This window comes from Vipera berus, assembly GCF_964194415.1.
Source record: "Vipera berus genome assembly, chromosome: 1".
Taxonomy (NCBI): domain Eukaryota; kingdom Metazoa; phylum Chordata; class Lepidosauria; order Squamata; family Viperidae; genus Vipera; species Vipera berus.
Genome location: NC_138202.1, coordinates 131819461 through 131840124, shown reverse-complemented (window position 1 = coordinate 131840124; position 20664 = coordinate 131819461). Strand labels below are relative to the sequence as shown.

The 20664-nt window shown below is 40.0% G+C and overlaps 1 protein-coding gene across 2 annotated transcripts in view; it reads left to right on the top strand.

Moving 5' to 3' along the window:
- MYLK (myosin light chain kinase) overlaps positions 1-20664 on the top strand; it is a 195133-nt gene that overhangs the window by 101657 nt on the left and 72812 nt on the right. The window contains exons 12-16 of one of the 2 annotated variants that reach the window (XM_081315205.1): positions 8900-9037; positions 10064-10261; positions 15312-15558; positions 18831-18911; positions 19274-20310. In XM_081315205.1, the coding sequence (XP_081171331.1) occupies positions 8900-9037; positions 10064-10261; positions 15312-15558; positions 18831-18911; positions 19274-20310 (1701 nt within the window). Of the gene's footprint in view, positions 1-8899; positions 9038-10063; positions 10262-15311; positions 15559-18464; positions 18593-18830; positions 18912-19273; positions 20311-20664 lie in introns of those variants that run through there. The other variant, XM_081315201.1, reaches the window with a different exon arrangement.

Here is a 20664-nt window from a genome sequence, read left to right as displayed (position 1 = left end):
TTGTCAAAAACAGATCGTGCCAGACAAATCTTATTGCATTCTTTGACCAAGTGACCAAGTGAAAATTAGTGGACCAGAGGAATGCTGTGGATATAATTTACTTGGACTTCAGTAAGGCATTTGATAAAGTAGATCACAACCTACTACTTGATAAGATAGAAAAATGTGGGTTAGACAGCATCACCACCAGATGGATTTGTAGCTGGCTGACCAGCCATACTCAGCGTGTGGTCCTTAGTGGAACTGCATCTACATGGAAGGAAGTGTGTAGTGGGGTGCACCAGGGCTCTGTTCTGGGCCCAGTGTTCTTCAACATCTTCATCAATGATTTGGATGAGGGGATAGATGGGGAACTCATCAAATTTGCAGATGACACCAAGCTGGCAGGAATAGCCAATACTCCAGAACATAGGTTTAAGATACAGGAGGATATGGACAGACTTGAACACTGGGTGCTATCTAACAAAATGAAATCCAATGTTGGAAAAAGTAAGGTTCTACATTTAGGCAGGAAAAACTGAATGCACAGGTATAGTATAGGTGGTACCTTGCTCAATAGTAGTGACTGTGAGAGGGATGTTGGGAGTCCTAGTAGACAATTACTTCAATATGAGCCAGCAGTGTGCTGCAGCTGCCAAAAAAGCCAACACAGTGCTAGGCTGCATTAACAGGGATAGAATCAAGATCACGTGAAGTATTAATACTACTTTACAATGCCTTGGTACGGCCACACTTGGAATACTGCATCCAGTTTTGGTCACCACAAGGTAAAAAAGATGTTGAGACTCTAGAAAGGGTACAGAGAAGAGCAACAAAGATGATTAGGGGACTGGAGACTAAAACATATAAGGAATGGTTGCTGGAATTGGATATGTGTAGTTTAATGAAGAGAAGGGCAAGGGGTGACATGATAGCAGTGTTCCAATATCTCAGGGGCTACCACAAAGAAGAGGGAATCAGGCTATTCTCCAAAGCACCTGAAGGCAGGACAAGAAGCAACAGATGGAAACTAGTCAAGGAGAGAAGCAACCTAGAACTAAGGAGAAACTTCCTGACAGTTAGAACAATTAACCAGTGGAACAACCTGCCTCCAGAAGTGGTGAATGCTCCAACACTGGAAATTTTTAAGAAGAAACTGGACAACCATTTGTCTGAAATGGTATAGGGTTTCCTGCCTGAGCAGGGGGCTGGAATAGATGACCTCCAAGGTCCCTTCCATCATCATCATCATCATCATTATTATCTTCTGGAGTCCATTTAAGCTCATGCCTACTGCTTCAGTGACTCCATCCAGCCACCTCATTCTCTGTCGTCCCCTTCTTCTCTTGCCCTCAATCTTTCCCAGCATTAGGCTCTTCTCCAGTGAGTCCTTCCTTCTCATTAGGTGGCCAAAGTATTTGAGTTTCAACTTCAGGATCTGGCCTTCTAAAGAGCAGTCAGGGTTGATCTCTTCTATGACTGACTGGTTTGAACGCCTTGCAGTCCAAGCCTTCAAAATAGCAGCCTTTAATTCAAAGAAGGAAGCCCTTCATTTATAAATTCAACCAATTGGTGGCAAAGCAGATTTAAAAAACAAAGCCTGATTGAAGTTCAGGCTATAATCTCACAATGCAGATTCATTAAGAAATAAATTTTCAATTTTCAGTCCTTCAAAAATAAAAAATAATTCTGTTTAAGTACTTTTAGTCTTTCTTGTTTCCAAATTTTGAGAGTCAAACAAATACCAGTAACATTTTCCAACATTTTAATTGTAACGTAGCCAATGAAGAAAAACTCCAAATTTAAGTTTATTTGTCCCAAAGAGTCTCTCTTTAGCTGCAAAGATGAATAAATCCAAAAATTGGTTTAGAAACGAGGAAGGTCAGTTCTAGTTCCATAGATTTGGCTACATCACAGCTGTAAACGTGATGAAAATCTCTCTTCCCTCCCATCCCTCAACTTACTCATGAGAAGCAACAACGTGTGGGCCATGTTAATAAAGTTCTTGTGTCCTCCTTTGAGCTGGAGGAAGAAAGACCTCCTGCTATACAGGGAGAAAAATAAGCTGTGATATCATCTTCAAGAGCATCTGTGCTCGCTTCGGCAGCACATATACTAAAATTGGAACGATACAGAGAAGATTAGCATGGCCCCTGCGCAAGGATGACACGCAAATTCGTGAAGCGTTCCATATTTTTGAGGAACTGCCTACTATAGAAGAGTGGACTTTGAAAGTTTCAAATTTGGCGGAAATGGCAAAGATTTCAGCATATTTGAAAGAACAATTGCAACAGAGATATATTGTGGAATGGACAAGATGGATTGAATATATTCAGAACAAATATGGGACTAAAAAGTTTCATTTAGCATTTGAATAAGTATTAGTTTTATATGATGTATTATCAGTTATTTATTACTGGATAGTAATTTAGTTATGTTTAAGGGGAGTTAAAGTGGGATAGAATTTAACATGTCTCTTTTTAGTTAAGTAGCATATTTTAGATTAAGTTTGTTAATACCCTGTATTCAGCTCTGGGAAGTCGGGGGGGGGGAAGGGCTAGGGAGGACAAGGGAGAGGGTTGGGGGGGGAGTTTATGTTTTCAAAAAATGTATTTTAAAACTTTTCAATAAAAAAAGAGCATCTAAACTGCCATTTTCCCCACCAGAAGTGCAAGATAGTAACATCCCTTGACAGTCAGAACATCCCTGTACATCAGAATATACGCCACATTGACCATGTGTACTGCATCATATATTGGCCCTGTGACAAATCTGGATTACCATAGTTGCCTCCTGAGTCGCCCCAATCAAGCCACATCAGAGTTAATGTTGAAGTCAATCAGCACTAATTTTGAGGGTTTCCAGTGTCAGTGCTGTCCTTTCCATGTACCATGTCTGGTTTATTGTTCTATATAGTGTCCTACTGGGAAGGCCAAACTACCTCCCTGACCTAGTCTCTATTATCCAAATTAAGATTTGATTATGATTTTGACTATGAAGACCTTTCAAGGAAGCTGTACTTATTGCAGGAAACAATTATTATCAACCTTGGAATATCTTAGATTACAGTTAAGAAAAAAACACTGGAGAATATTGGTTTGCATTTAAAGAGATGGAATTGTTGCTGGATAGCATGTTTTGTATCATTAAATATTATCACAAAGTCTTGAAAGTAGTTCAGCCAAAAGAAAAGCTGCTTTATTTATGTCTAATAGAGTTGTTGCAACTGACATGACCATATCTGGGATTAATTGCATTTCTCTTCATTTAAGCCAATGGGATGACGAGTGTATTGCCCAATTATTTAGATAAACAATGTATCTATTTATTGCTAGACTGGAAAAGTTATCTCACAGCCATTAGGCTGTGACTGGGTTGTGTTTAGGGGTCATTGTGTGTATATACAAAATTGCTGAGAAGGTTTGCTTTCTTTCAGTCTCATCCTTTTGTCCAATTCCAGACATAGCAAAAGTAGATGCTTTCCCTGATGTGAAAATCCAGGCTGAGCTATGTAGAAAAAGGAAATTTAAAAAAAAATTCATGGATATTATGTTGATTGTAATATTGTAACACCTTTTTAATTTTAAGCTGTGTTTGTGGGATTGCAATTTTAAAAACACTTCTTGTAGCAAGAAACAGAAACCAAATGACTTCACGTTTTGGGTTCCTGTTAAGCAACCTGTTTCTTCCCCTTGAATTAACAGTGTTAAAGCAAGAGAGATCCAGATGTAGACCAGGATGGAGGTGAACTCTGTATTGTTGAACATTTTATTTGAAACATGCTGGTTGAGTGATTTGGCTTCGTGGATATTTGTATATCTACTTCTCTGCATGCTTAGCAAACTAGCACTTTGAGAGTTAAGTGTTTTTCTGCAGCTCAGTTGATTTATGAGACTGGGAGCCAACACAATATTTTAATCACCATAAATGGTCAGTATTGCTGAGCATGTATGTCTGCAAAGGATTCAGGCTAGGCGTTATTTGGCTGCCTTATTGTAAAGCTCTGGCAAACAGACTCCTTTGGCCGATTTAAATCTCTTTTCCTGAAACTAAACATTAGGGATTATGTTTCCCCGTTGTACTAAATTTGGATTTAGTTTATTTTTATTAGAATTTACTGATGAGAAAATAAAGCCACTACTTGATTAGTTTTTAATTTGCGAGTTTTCTGTTATAAAGGGAGAAAAGGTATTGACATTCTCTGAAATGATAATCAATCATTTGATGGACAGGAAATAGGTAACACAGTCAGCTCAGCACAGTCAACAGCAGAACCAAGATAAGAAGAAAAAATATGTTGAAAGTAGTGAACAAGTGTTAAGAAATGAATGCACATTCCCCCTTTTGTATTTTTAATATCTGCGAAGGTTGCCACAAAAATGTCCAAAAATGTGGCCCAATTTCTCAGGCTTTCAAGACCTGCTAAAGTTTTGAGAACAGAAGGACTTGTGACAGCAATATTCATAGGAGATTTTCGAAGACTAAGAATAGAAATTTGGCCACTCTTGGGCACAACAAGGAATTCCTTAAATCTAAAAAAAAGGAGACATTTTCTCAGTCTATTCTGAGAAATCATTCCACATTTACACTATGTTATATGTTTATCCATAAATAGTGTGGGGAAAGAGATCTATCTACATATTATATATAGCAATTTCTCCTCTCCTTTGCCCCTCTCCCCTATATTTTGATTACATTTGGAGGCACTTAACATGGCCATATGAGAAATAAATGAGAGATTACTTTTATGAACTACCCATGTAAGATTGCTGAGAGTTGAAAGGGAATAAAAGAAAATGTGAATCAAACCATGGGTCTTTGGGATCTTAACTCTTCAATGAGATGCAATGTTTGTGCAATGTTAAGAGCAGTAGAAGTCCATGGATTGGCTAAGAAATGCTATCAGCAATAATTACTGGCTTCCCCTCTTTGCAGACTGCCAGCCAGTCAGATACTAATCGGAGTTCTTGAAGTAACCAAGTGAAGAAACATTAGGAAGGTACTTTAGTGCATTCCCATTTTAGTACATCAATCCCCAAAAGGGGGAATGTAGAATCTTGAAATTGGCACATGAATTAATATCCTTTCAATTTCCTGATAGTTTTGGCTGTGATCATGGGAAACTGTCATATGGGCAGAAGAAAGTAAAGCAGAGCAGAGGGCACTTTCTAGGTTCTGAAAAAAGTATTCTCTGGAAGAAGCACTTGAACCTAAACCTCTGGGGAGCTGACTCAAGAAGCCTTGTATGCCACTCACAGTTGGGATGCTAATAAAAGATGGCCCTTTTCATTCATGAACAAGCTGCTGTATTAAGTAAGAAGGAGTGCTGTGGGAAAGTTGTTTGTGAACTTTATATGTAATAATAATTTTGAAGTTTCCTTTTCCATTTCTGACCATTGAAACTAAGCATGGCCATTTTTAGATAAGTAATTGGAGAAGCTGCTTCTTGTTTTCTCATTGGAATCTGCATCCTGTGTCGTTATAGCTTCCTGAGGTTGGAGTGCAAAGTATTAAAACTGAAAGGAAAAAAGAGATATAAATGGGCCAAGGGACATTGTAAGATGACAGATAGAATTAGAAAGAAAAAAAAGAATTGGGATTAATTGTTCCTGTTCTCTTGTTAAAGTTCTCTTTAATCTTTCCTGTTCTCTTGTTCAAAAGCAAAATATATAGATTTTAGTGTCAGTTCTTAGTGACCAGTGGTGAGTATTACTCAACTGATTCTTGAGCAATGGGTTTTGGAATAAAGATTGGGTTATTGTCATGCCACATTTATAATTGCCCTGCTCATTTCAATGTGGTAAGAATATATAGAATAACTACTGACCAAAAGAGGAGATTTAATAACAAAAGAATTTCCTACAAAGAAGAAGAAGAAAACATTTAGTTAATATACTTAGATGGGCTAAGTAATAATAGAAATTATTAATTAAAATCTGCCTCAGTATAAATATGAAAGAAGTCGTGTCTGTTATTAACCAGACCAGTAGAAGTTAAAGTCTTTGATATCTTAAAACATATTTATTAATGGTCCATTGGATTTATTATTTATTAAAAATAATTATATTGCCACCCAATTCACTTACAGCACATTTATATGTCCATAGAATATCTAAAGCTTTTTAAAAAATGTATGGCATTTCTTAAGTGTCTTTACGTGCTCGTGAAATAAATGTAAAGTACTCATAATTTTTCTTCCCGAACATCACATGAAGACTGTAACCCAATTAGTTCTATTAATAGTTTGTGGATGTTGAGAGTCGTAGTTTCTAAGTTAAAGATGGCAGTTATGTCAACAATCAGTAATATCTAGCTTCAAAGCTAAGTAGTACAGGGCGAAAAAATCCATTAAACAATAGGAAGGTTACGAGAAAGAATTACTGGAATTAAATTATAGTGTATATAAAAACAGAATTCTACCTTCATCTTGACAAAGGACAATGAATTGTTTAAGTGGCTTCTTGTAGTATGCAAGTAAGAATTCTTAGCTAGACATGCCATAAAGGCTGACTGTGGGCCAAGAGCCCAGGTAAGCCGTCTTGACTGAAGCAGCCAGGAAATTCTAGGAAGACATACCAGTCAGCCTAACATGTAAAATGTTTGTCTGTTTTAAATGCTAGCTAATTAAGTGTTAAATGAGAACAATATGCCATAAAATAACTATATGGATGCTTTTATTTGTATGAAGTTTTATTCTGGAATTTGTAGGTCAGGTTATTCCTTTTGCTGTATTCCTTCTTGTAAATATGAGGGGGGGGGGAAACCAGCTTGTTAAACCACTTCCTTTCACTAAAACAAAAGCTCCCAACTTCAGTCTACAGAAGAATCAGATCAATGGTTGTACCCTAAAATCAGAGGAGATTAAAACAGGTCTTGGGCCTTAAGTGGACATAGGGCTTATTTGCAAGTTGGAGATATTATTTGCCCCTGAAATCATTATCACTAATAGGAATGCTAAGGAGGCCAAGAAGAGATGCTGATGACCTGCATCTGGTTCTAAGGCTATACCTTTTGCATCCTGATCTAAAGACAGTTTGGCTGCCTGAAGATGATTTTCACAAACTTGATGGGATTTAATCTACCAATTGCAACAACCATGGAAATGGGTTTTTCCTAACAATAAAATATCTATCTTTCTTGAGTTCTCTTAACAACATATTTTTTCCATATAGTATAAGGTACATTATATAGTATGAAAACTATATCCTCTTTCTAAAATATTTGCTCCTTGGTGCTCTAATCTGTGGTTCCCAGCACCCCATTCCCTCCCCACTCCAATTTTCATTGTCTTTATTATTTCTTACACTTTTTTCTTTTTACAACCCTTTAATCCCTTTATTCAGGGTGGAATCAGGGTGACCCAATGGAGCTGAGCATTTTACTGGCCAGATGCCCTATATTTTCTCTTTTCACCTTGATAGAGAACCATCTGCTGCTGCCTAGGACTGAACTCTCAACCTTATGAGTGGGAGGCGAGCATCTTCACCTCTACGCCAACACACTGCTCTTATTATTTCTTACACTAATAGCTGCAAAGAATCTATCTCAATCTCCTAAATGTCTTTTTTCAATACACTTCCTAAGATAGCTGCTTGCTAAAAACAATTTGGCATTGGTTACATTTGAACCAAATAGCATACTTCAGGCAAGAATAATTGTTCTCATTATTTATACAAACTTTCTAGGAAAAAAAATGAATGGCAAATATCTTTTGGGAAATTTCTCAACAAACTAATCCAAAATTAGGATATGATTTACTATTATTTTTTATTTCTATCTTTAGCAAATATATGTAAATAATAAAATTGGTGTTACGTGTTCTATATTTCAGAAGTTTTTACTTGAAAATTAACTAAATTAAAATACTTGATTAGTAATAATACATAAATGTAGTGTCGAGCCCCGTGGGCCCAACATTCAGTGGGGGAGGCGGTCTCTCGCGCCGGCCCCTCTCCCCCAGTTCCAGTCAGCAACCCTGCTTCTGCCAGTCTCCCCGTGGGGCCTACCGCCAGGCAGCTGCATCCTCCTCCCTTCCCCACGGACTCCGTCGGCCTTCCCGGGCGTCCTGCTACTTCGGTCAACTGCCAGCTGCTTCCTGCTTTGTCGGCCACCTGCCAGCTGCTTCCGGAAATGCTGGTAGGCGCGGTTGCGGAAATGAGCCTTCTTGCCAGGTGTGCCGCGTTGGAGGGGGCTGCCGCCGAACAGCTGATTCAGGAGGCGTTGGAGAGGGCTACGTGGCGACTGGAGCATCCCGGTGGCTCCGCTGCTGACCGGTTATGCGTGGGGACCTTGGGGGGGGGCAGTGGAGCATTTGGAGCTCCCTGCCGGGATGGCTGCCAGCCAGAAGAGCCCAGGAACAGACTTCTTCGGGTTTGTGGAGGGCAGTTTGGGCTGTGGCGTTCCTTGTGCAGCTGGGCACAGTGAGGCTGGACGTTTAGGAATAAGGGTGGGGTTATATGGTCTACTTACCTGGTTGGGGTGGGCTGCTGGATAGGGGGGAGACAGGCTGACAAACGTGCGTGGGGTTGGCATCTGGAGACAGCAGCAAAGGGGGGAGGAGGGATTATATGGAATTGTGGGCAGATGTTGATCTATGGATTGAGGGCGGAGCCCTGTACCTGGCGACTATGTAAGCATTGGGAGCGATGTGCTACCAACGCTGACTTTGTTTTCACTTTATGTGCATTGGAATAAAGCAACCTCTGTTTTGTCACACGTTCCTGTTGAAGATCTGTGTTTGCTTTCATCGAGGACGTGTAGTTGACATGTAGAAATATACTTGCTCATGTAGATTTCTGATAAGTAGTGTTGAGTCTCTGTACACTGGAAATGGTTCTATTAAGTTATTTTCTGATAACAGTAATTGAATCCTTTTACAAGATTTCCTTATGGGAAACCACTATGTCTTTTATTTAAGCAGAAAAGAGAAGCAGAATTAAAGTAGAAAGTGCACATCCTGTTGCAGCCAATAAAACCTTTCCTCCAGTCCTCCTGAAAGGCCTAAGTGATCTCAAGGTAATGGATGGAAGCCAAGTGATTATGACAGTGGAAGTTTCAGGTAAATACTTCTGTTTTCTAGTGGGCTACTTGGGAGGAAAGGCAGTATAGAAATAGAACTAAATAAAAAATAATAAAGTATTCAGAATTTTAACAGGGGTGTTATGCTTTGTAATCAAGCAGGGTTTTTTGCCTTTGATTAATATTATCTCTTTATGCCTTTTTTCTTTTTTTAAACTTTTTATCATTAGAGAAGACAGGGAAACAAACAGAGTCTAAGGTAAATAGATGGCTCTACTGCCACTGTAGAATAAAAAAGTGCTTGAAATTTGAAGAAAGGAAGTTAAAAGCAATCCATGATTGGTATGGCTAAAAAGCTAGGGTATTTTCATGCACTTTTAAAATGGTGGCCTTCTTTTTATGGAATATGCGTATGTTAACTTTAATATGTTAATTATACGTTTTTGTGCATTTCTTTGTAGGCTTGGCCAGACCCTGTTTGGTTAGGCTATAAAAACTAGTACAAACAAAAATTAGAACCCTTTATCTAAATCTATGGAAGAGTGAGAAATGATTTGTGAAAACTCAGTTTTTCTATTGAATAGTGGGATTAAATGGGATGCAAAACACAATGAGAAAAGTGCCTAGAGCACTTATGAAGAAACTATTACTCCTATTTTTGCAAAAGACATTTTCAGAAGGTAGAAAAAAGGATTAGCGGGGGATAGTTCCACTAATTCTGGTACATAATATGTATGTTTGAACACATGTTTGGCTTTTGGTAGGAACCCATAAAATAATAGTTGATCAGACACAGGTGCATTAATGTTACTAAAGCCAAAGAATTGGTCTGTGTGCATGCATGCATGTGCAGATAAGAATTCACTAACATATACATGTTCTATATTATATCCCTGTATTTTACTCAGAATAGAGCTTTTTAACATTGCTGTGGCAGCAGGAAGTCCATGTGAGTTTCTTGTTCTGCCTTATCTTATAGTTGCAGCTGGCCTAATAGAATAGTTCATAGACTTCCCCTGCTGCTTTTGTTTTATCTCAAACACTTCTGTTTTGTTTTGTGGCTCAGCTAATCCACCTCCTGAAATAATTTGGCTTCACAATGGTAAAGAAATCCAGGAAACAGAGGATTTTCACTTTGAGAAGAAGGGCAATGTGTATCGCCTCTGTATCCAAGAGGTATTTCCTGAGGACACAGGAGAATACACCTGTGAGGCCTGGAATGACTTGGGAGGAATTCATACGGAAGCAACCCTGACTGTACAAGGTAAAGTGTTTATGTCTATATGCCAACAGGTATGCATGCGCGTGAACACACACATTTTCTGCATTGTGTAACAGCTACACAGGAAAGTATTCAAAAAATTGAGAACTTCCCTGTCTCTGAAACTCCATAGTTTCCCTTTATATACAAGTTTAATGGATATTTGGCCTTATAGTTCATTCTGCTTCACTAGGAAGAATGTACTTTAATTTCTATAACCAGAAAAGAAAATATTAAATGAGAATACATAGATTTCTAAAAGGTTGTGATGTGTTTCTGTAAAGGATAGAAGTGTATGAATGTGACTGAATAGTTCAGAAACTTGGTTATGAATACAACACTTTAAGTTCAAGTTACAATTAGTATATTTCTATCTATATTTCTATCTATTGTTTTCTTATTTATGGGTGTATATGTATGTTTGTATGTATGTATAGGGGACGCGGTGGCTCAGTGGGTTAGGACGCTGAGCTTGTCGACCAGAAGGTCGGCAGTTTGGCGGGTCGAATCCCGAGTGCCGCGTAACAGAGTGAGCGCCTGTTACTCGTCCCAGCTTCTGCCAACCTAGCAGTTCGAAAGCACGTAAAAATGCAAGTAGAAAAATAGGGACCACTACGGTGGGAAGGTAACAGCGTTCCGTGCGCCTTTGGCGTCTAGTCATGCCGGCCCCATGACCACGGAGACGTCCTCGGACAAGCGCTGGCTCTTCGGCTTTGAAACGGAGATGAGCACCGGCCCCTAGAGTTGGAAACGACTAGCACGCATGTGCGGGGGAACCTTTACCTTTACCTTTTTTATGTATGTATAATTATAAGCAGTTACATTTATTTGCTCAAGCACCTGATGGAATGGAATATTTAAAGATAGAAAATATGTGTATTAATTAGCAAAATTTCAATAATATACTGCCATGCGCTTAATGACCTAATTTGGACATTCCATGTGTTTAGATAACTACAGGCCATAAAACAATGGCTTTGAGTAATCTAAACAAGCAAAGAGGGAGGAAGCCTATATGTTGCATGCATGGATACAGACATAACATCTGTCAGCAATTCCAGAAACCAAATGTGTCTTTTCCCAGAATTGCACTGTAGCCGTTCTGGGAAAAGTTGCTAGTGCTGCCACTTTAAAGGATTACCAGAGAGTGCTGTACAGGTGACCCTGAAGCACCATTTTTAGTCTTCAGATCTGAAGTAATGCACTGGCCTATTCATGGAGTAGCACTTTCAAAAAGAGCCTTAAGGTTACAGTAGCTAAGCCTATGGTACTAAAGCTAAAGGAAGCGCAGCTGAGCCATTCTGAGTATAGTGAATGATGCCAATTACTTTTTGTGAAAAGAGTAAGGCAAAACGTACAGTGAAAGCAAATGTTATTTAGCCAGAATGAGTCACCCAGCTGCATGAATATGCTTGTGGGAATATGGAAAGGATAAAAGTATACTCGAATGCTTTACTCGAGCATATGCATTCATGTATATTATGTATCAGGGCAGGATGGGAACCTTCTGTTTTATTAATTTATCAAGGTCCAGATTGTACCAGGGGTCACATGCATGGGAGTGGAGGTCCAAAGCAAAGTGAATGAAGCCACTCCCTTTGCTCTCTTCCCACTCTCCCTCTCCCCTTTTCTTCCATAACCCTTTTCTCAGTTTTTCTCTACTTCTGGCTGCCCAGTCAGCTTTTAGAGAATATTGATGGAGTAAATAATAATGAAACAGTGAAGACAGTTTATGGAACATTCCCCAAGATCCACAGTAGATGAGAAGGGGTTAATAATTAAACTCTTGCATAAACATTCTTATATGCACAAAGGTATTGTGGTGTGGAGCTGATCAGGGCTGTTAGATTTTGGCAATTAGAAAATCTGCAAACAGGTGGCAATTAAATATGTTGTGTAAAGGTTCAGAGCTTGATAATGAGATTGTACACTTCCCCCCCATCTATTATCCTCAGATATGATAGACAAATCCTAGTCTTCAGCCCATACATGTATAGAAATCTAATCCATGCATCTGGAGGGCACTAAGTTGAAGAACACTGCTTCGGGGTTTTGGGCAACTTGTACAGAAGTTAGGCATTCATTTGGATTTATTACTAAGACTATAAAAATAGCAAGTGAGCAACTACAAAGATAACTGTAGACACAAATATCTCCTCCTGAGATTGTTCTATACAAGGAGTAAATCTCAGTTAAGATTTTATCTTATCTTAAGACCTGATCTTATCTTCACTCTAGAGCAGGGATCCCTCACCTGTAGGCCACAGCCCTGTAGTGGGCTGTGGCCTACTGGCCAGTGTGTGCACACACCCCCATACTTGCGCTAGTGCCATGGCCACAAGCCATGAAAACAGGATGCTACGCTGTGGGGTGCAAAAAGGGGCCGCCGCCATGCCTCAGGGCACGAAAATGGGACAATGCTGCTGCCACATCTCAGGGCACAAAAACGGGCCACTGCTGTGCCACAGGATGCAAAAATGGGCACCACCGTGCCACAGGGCACAAAAATGGACCATTGCCATGCTGCAAGGTGCAAAAACAGATGACATGCTGCCAGGTGCAAAAATGGGCACTAATACACTGTAGGGCACAAAAATAGGCTGCTGCCGTGCCATAAGGCACAAAAACAGGGTGCCACCAAAGCACGGGGCACAAAAATGGGTCACTGCCACACTGCAAGGTGGTGCAAAGATGGCCGCCACTGCACCGCAAGGTGCAGAAATGAGGTGCTGTGCCACGCAAGAATGGGGCAAGGTTAGTGAGTATCACACGGGTGCTAGCCCTACCCTGTTTGCAGCATGTGTGTGCTTGCGGCCCTGTGCACATGTGTGCACACACATGTGGGTAAAAAACTTCCCCCTCCCTTTTCCTCCGGTCCACCAACTGAGAAAGGTTGGTGACCTCTGCTCTAGAGTATATAAAGCAGTCTCAATTTTGTTTAATAATGTATTGATGTAAGTTTCACATCAGAATTTTAGGATGCCAGGTGCTGATTTTGGGCAGACATTTCAAGGCTTCATTTTCCAATTCTTCATTTGTCTAGATCTGTGGTGGCGAACCTATGGCACGTGTGCTACAGGTGCATGCAAAGCCCTCTCTGTGGGCACGTGCGCTGTGGCCCCAGTCCTAGGCCTCCACCCTGTGCAAAAAAAAAAGTTGGAATTGCTTGATTGAACTTTTAGTCCCACACAGCAGCGGAGGAAGTTAGGCGTCAGAGCTGGAAAGAAGATGCCGCATGGGGGTGGGGGGAGCGATGACAGCATGGCGCTCCATGCAAGGGGTGGGGCAGGACTGTGCATGGGGTGGAGAAGCAACATGGCGGCGCTAGCATGGTGGTAGTCCAGTTTCTTCCCTCCCCCTGCCAGACACCTGCCGAAGCCACACAGGGAGAGGTTGCTGCCCCCGCCCCCGCTCAGATGCCCCCACCTCCCCCAAGCATTTTTTTTACTAACCTGCCTTTCAGCTGCTTTCCGTTTCTCCATTCGCTTCTCAGCCTTTGCCACGTGTTTGTGGGACAAAAAAAAAAGTTCCATGAGACTTTCTAACTTCTCGCAAGATCTCAAGAAGTTAGTCTGATGGAACTTTTTTTGTTCTACCGATAGCCCCACCATGAGCAACCTGGCCAAGGAGAGCGAGCATAGAAGCAGTAGCCTTGAGGAGGAGTTAAACATAGCTGGGCATCCCCTCAGGGAAGTGCGGCTAGGGTAGGCAGGGCTGTGGGGTCCGGGTGCCATGAGAGCTCAAGGGCCGGGCTGGGTGCTTGGCCTCCGCTGGCAAGGGCTCCAGGCAGTCCGTGCCTTCGTCCAGGGGCCCCCTGTGTGGCCTGAGGCTCAGTGAGGCTCCTCCATTGGACCATGCCCCGGCACTCACCCTGGTCCCACCCACCCGCCACCAGAGATCCTTGGATCCGCCCCAGGCCTGCCCAGGCCTGCACAAGTGGCCCTGATGCGAGTGATGTTGAGCTGGCCACACCCACCCAGTAGGCCACACCCATGCCAGCCACATCCACCCAGTACACCACATCCACCCAGTGGCCACGCCCATCCGGCATTGGACGATAAATAAGTGTGGTTTGGGTTGCAGTTTGAGCACTCGGTCTCTAAAAGGTTCACAATCACTGGTCTAGATATTTAAAACAACCATGGACTATATTTGTTTTTCTTCAGTTTATTTACTTAAACATTCTCTCCAGCCCACAGATCAGTGTTTTTTTTTAAAAAAAGAAGTACACAGAGTACCATCTGGGTTGTTGATTTTTATTTTAAAGACTTCAGATTTTTGGAAACAAAAGAAACATGGAAATCCTCCAGGAAACTTTTTTTTTAAAGTCAAACACATTTGAAATGACTGAGGTACCATCTCTTTACCCTAGAGATAACAATGTTTTCACTTGTCTTTTTTCCCAAAATCTTTCCTTCTGTATTTTTAGATCACCTTGTTTGTTTTTTTCCTTTTCTTTGAACCAGTTGCAATCACATTAGACATGCTGTTGCTGTAACTATTATGGAAACTTTTGTTACAGCAAGCACTGTAATTCAGATGGAGATTATCTGAGGTATTGTTAGGTTCCCCAGGAAAAGGGATGGAGGGATATCTACATAACATGCAAGTTTTCTGCATGTTGTGCAAAGTGACTTACAATAAAGGCTGAATTTAAACTTCTGGTACGGTATTCTGAAGAGTGACCTACTAACTCATGATGAAAAAAAAGTGAAAGAAAACTTAAAATGAATTGACATGATCCCTTACTGCATATTCCAGAACACTGCACTTTACAGGTTTGTTTGCACTTTCACAAATAGCTGCTGTGATAGACATGGCTATTGAGGGAAGTATCTGGGGTATATGTTGACTACTTCTGCTATATAGGGAATTGTCATTACTCCTGCTGCTGCACTAGCCAGAATATTGTGAGTATGCATATGCATCCAAAGCATCCAAAGCAAAGTATCCAGAAAATGGTTTGTCATGCTGTCCCAAATGCAATTCAGCACAAGTGATTCCAACAGTGCTTTCTCTCTGCCTGCCTTAACATTTTTTGTTTGTGTTGCAGAACCTCAGGATGGTATTCAGCCATGGTTTATTAGCAAACCACAATCAGTGAGAGCAGTAGTGGGACAGAATGTCATTATTTCTTGTGCCATTGCTGGAGATCCATTCCCCACAGTTCATTGGTTCAAAGATGGAGAGGAAATAACAACAGAAGCAGGCTATGAATTCCTACAAAATGAAGACATCTTTACCTTGATTATAAGGAATATTGAACCTTGTCAGGCTGGCCAGTATGAAATACAACTCAGGTGAAGTATATATTTATATAAGAGGAGTAACTCTTTCAGTCACCTAAAACATAAATGATTAGGCATTTTATTTCTATTGGTCTTTGCTTTCAAGCAAGTGCATTCATTATATATTTTGGCTATGGGTTCCTAGGATATCAGTGCCTAGGTTAGTTGCCATGTGGATTTCATATTAAACTATTGAAACAGTCAATATTCACATTACAAGCAGTTGCTCTCCTGGCCTATTCTTAGTTTTTTTATTAATTTGCTTACCTCTAATTTTTTTAATATTCAGTCTGCAATTCACATGTGATCTTATGTGATTATTCTTCCTTTTCTCATAAAACAGTCAATTAGCACTCAGGAGAATCAAAGGCTTGCATTAAAATGCATACCTTCAGTGATAGATGAAACTCAAATCTTGAAGCAAACAGGCACACCTTGAGGATTCTAGAGTGAAGGTCCCACAACCAAGAAATCCTTCATTCAGGAGAATGCTTCCAAACATTGTCCACTGGAGGCAGTTGTGATGCACAAAACATCATATTGGAACAAAACTTTGCATGGTGGAAGTATCATCAACTTGCTTTGATTTTTCAGGAAAAAAATTGGATTTTTTAGGTTATTCCACATTTTTGCTAGAACAGTTTTGGGTATTTCTACAACGGGAGACAATGGGATTCAGAGATAGCCCTTTGAACTGCAAAATATCTGGACCACCCAGATATCATATAGGGGTAATCTGTTTGCTACCCCCTCACTGACTGGCTGGAGATCTGCAAGATAACCTTAACTCTCACTTACCCAGAACTGGCAGGTGTTCAAACTGAAAGAAATGGGAACCCAGAAGTGCCTTACCAAGTTTTGCAGATAATCAGGAATGTTGACTATCTCCCTCTTCCCCAGTATTTAAAGGATCCTCTCCCCTATTTGGTTGCAAACACAAAACTTTTTAATTTGATACATTAAAACAAAACGTTTTAATCTGATAGAACAAGCATTGGTGAAAGAAAAACAAGAGGGATTTCTCCCTCAACACACACATACAGAGAGAAAGAGAGCGCTCCTTGGCTGCTCTCATTTGCATCTGAAATGGACATTCTCAGTAGCATTCAGAACAAAAGAATAACTAGGAGTCATAATTCATGCATATATCCTTGCTCAGCAAAACCTCTCTTGTTTTTTACGCTTAAAGTGCTAAAGGCCAAAACTGTAACAAACATGTCAATTCAACTAGTTAAAACTGGCTTTTATAAGCCATACTGTGGATTTCATCAACAGCATGCCACAGCTGAGTTAATACATATTTAAGCTAAATAGCCAACCAGAAGAGAGTATTTTTATATTCTTAAGTGCACTTTGAAGTCTCCATAAACAGAAAGGGCATGAGAGAATGTAGGGGGCTGAATGGGCAGAGAAGGAATAAAGACTGACACCAAACTTTAAAAAAAAACAAAAACCCAAGAGCCAGAATTACTGTTTGACTTTGCTTTCAAAATCAAAAACACCATTAGCGATTTGGAGTGCTGGCGTGTACAAAGCTGGTTGTGGTTTATTCAAACCATGATTAAACTCACTATGCCTCTTCATGGCAGCTGATCACTAATACAAGCTTGAATCAAAGTTAAGAGCAATTGCTTCAAAATTTAATTTCAGTGTGCAGGATAATTGTGGGATAATTGTTGATTACTAAACTTGATAATTACTTATTGCTGGAATCTCATGTTTTCAAAACTTCATAACATGAAACAATTCTTTTTTAAAATAAAACTTGGAGCTTTGTGTGTCAGCTGTGCTAAATCCTCTCAGAATAAAGTAATTAATATAACTATTGCCAATCAATACTTGTTTCACAACAACTTTTTTCCAAATATTGCAATAAAAACCTATGGGTTCAAAATGATGAAAAGTCTTTTTATTAAGAGTGTAATGTTAGGATTGGATCCTTTTTTTAGGGCTAAAGGCTAAATTCTCTTGGACAATGAAGTAGTTGGGTGGAGTTTAATTTTGTCCCAAATGCCAAATAGACAAAATATACTTTTTTTCCTTGCTTTCTGTCTCTCATCTATCGATCATCCTATTGATGATTTCATTCTCAAATTAAGCTAAGGTTAATCTAAAAGTTATATTTTTAGTTTTAATGTTTTTATTCACAATCACATTTATATAAGCTTGCCCCATCTGTCTTCCAGGATGCAAATTCTGATAGCATTCAGTTGGAAATATGAACCTCCATAGAAGTAAATTTCTTACTCCTAGTTTAGAAATTATGCTCTAGTTGTATGGATCAAGCACACTATAGTTTATTCAGTTATTTTAAGATATTATTTTTAGCCTTGTGTTTTATTCTGAGAACATGGTTGAAGTACAGCAAGCCTGAAAGTAGAACAGGCATTTCTCGTAAAAACATTTTTTTTTAAAAAAAAGCACTTTTAGATCTAGTTTTGGGATAGCAAAATCTTGAAAATTCATCTGATATAACGTCTACCTCTTCTCCAGCAGTTGGCAGACAAAGCGCTTTTTCATAAAACGGCAAGCTGCTTAGGATGTGGTAGCAATGTTTACACAATCTGAGTGATGTCCCCCCCCCTTTTTTTTTTTACATCTCTTGGGGAGATGAACCATTTGAAGATGTATCTGCTATGAAGCGTAACGTGGCCCTGGGGGCGGGTGGGAAGAGGGGAAAGTATTTTAATGACTTTAATGGGAGTCATTTTCTTCAGGCATTTCTGGCATTCCTCTGCAAAAGGAAGAATAAGGGCTCAGCACCATATATGGTGACACTTTTATTATTATTATTTTAAATATAAACATGCACAGGCTGAAACAATCCATGAGGGTTGATTATACTGTTTGATGGGGGAGGGAAAAAGAAGGAGCAGGGAAAGGAGACCCTGGTTTTAATATCTTTTAACTTGGAAAGTTAAACCCTTGGTCTTGTATAAACAAAGACTCGGACAAGGATTGGAAAGAGTGTAGATGATGTAAAAGCGGCTCTTTCCCCCCCCCCCCCTAATTTTCTGCTACTTTTCTTCAGGTTACTTGTTTAGAGGTATATTCTCTTCTGATCTCCACCTATAGCTTTATTTTGATGAGAAACATTTGGGGTGGGGGTGAGTGGGATGAAGAATAATGTTTCTTTCTAGCCAATGATGAAGTAGCTAACTGCTACTGTGATGCTTGGCTGGGGAACAAAAAAAAAAATCAGCATAGTGAAGGATTGATCTCTTCTGTGTACTAACAGAGAGCAACCTTTTTTTTTGCCGAGTCAGTTTGTTGTACTTTTTCAGAAACCCAGTTGGAGAATGCAACTGTCAGGTATCTTTGATGCTGAGAGAAAGTTCATTTTCCAAAGAAGGAATGCAAAAAAAGTGAGTACAGTTCCCAGGAACTTATGTGGGCGGGTTTTATTTTTTGCTCGGCTAATTCTCTTTCCTTGTAGACTTGAGCTGGCTGCTGTTCAATCTAATCCCCAAATGTGACCCAACAAGCTGTTTTTATCATACAGCTGACAATGTGGAGCACTTTTTTAAAAAATTTAGTTCCCTTATATGGTTCCTGAAGTCATCATTGATGCAATAAACTATTCTGCTAATCAGCCTTCCCTTCTATAAACATATTTTGTCCTTTCTCTGAGGGGGTGATTCCTGAATTCGTTAAACCAGCTCTTTGCTCCCCCTATTTCTCTTTTCCCGCCCCTTCCTCTCCCTCTCAAACCCTTCTCTGCTTACAGTGGGAGGCAGAAAGTACGACAAGAGGCTGATTGTGGAGAGGATGCACTGACATTCAGAAACATCAGTGGCTCCTTCAGGAGGAATACTGGGCAAGGCCAGCAAGTTGAAGAAGAGCAGGAGAGTGTACGTGGAGTGCTTAAAAGACGAGTAGAAACCCGAGAGAGCACAGAGGAGAAGCTAAGGCAACAGGAGGCTGAGCAGATTGACTTCCGGGACATTCTGGCAAAGAAAGTTAACACCAAACGTTTTTCTGAGGAGGAGTTGAAGGAAATCCCAACCAAACAAATGGACTTCCGTGGTACCCTGCAACGGCAGGTCAAGCCGAAAACCTTGTCAGAAGAAGAAAGGAAGGTCCATGCTCCACAACAGGTAGACTTTCGTGGAGTACTGGCAAAAAAGGGCACTCCCAAACCTTCCTTACCAGACAAGGCAGCAGGTTCAAAGCCAAAGCCAAGCACCCCAGATTTTAGATCTGTGCTTGCTGCAAAGAAAAAAACACCAACAGAGAATGGTGGCCCTGGGACTCAAGTCCAGAATGTGAATGCCAACTCTGAAGTGCAGAAATCGAGTGCCAGCAATAAAGTGCCAGACATCAGCATCACCTCTAAAAATCCTGTGACATCCGAGACGTTGAACGCCGTCAATGCTACTTCGAAACTACCAGAGACCAGCACCGTTCCAGAGTCCCAGGATACCAACTCTAGATATAAAATACCGAATGCTAGCACCAAGAATGAAAACCAAGTGACTAATTCCAGCTCAAGGGAGAAAGAGAGTGAGAATGACAGTAATTGCAAAGGGGATTGCCCACCAGCAGTAGATGGAGGGACAACTGAAGATAAAGAAAAAGATAACAAAATAGAGCCTGAGGGAATAGCACCTTCCTTTACTGAAAAGCTACAGGATACCAAAGTAGTAGAAGGTGAAAAATTGGTCTTACAATGTCAGGTTTCCTCAGATCCACCTGCTACTATCATCTGGACCCTGGATGGCAAAGTCATCAAATCATCAAAGTTTATTGTTCTCTCCCGAGAAGGTAAATTGATGTAAACAGCAAGGCAACAACTTTCTTCTCTGATATCGTGATTCTTTTACTATATATATAAAAACCTTTAAATTCAGGTTTATGTTTTATATAAACATGGTTTTATATTTTTAATTAAATCTTTTAACAATTAAAATGCAACTTCAGATGAGGAATTCCTTTATAGCAATTAGAGCCTTTCAATTTCAGTATCTAAATCCTGGCTTAATTACCATATTAAATGAAAAATTTGCTTTTGTGCTGAAATTGAAACAGCAATAACTAATAGCTTTGGGATTTATATTGTTCAAACATGTTCTTTGGTCCAAGATTATCTGAGACAAAATATAGGAAAATTAATTCCCA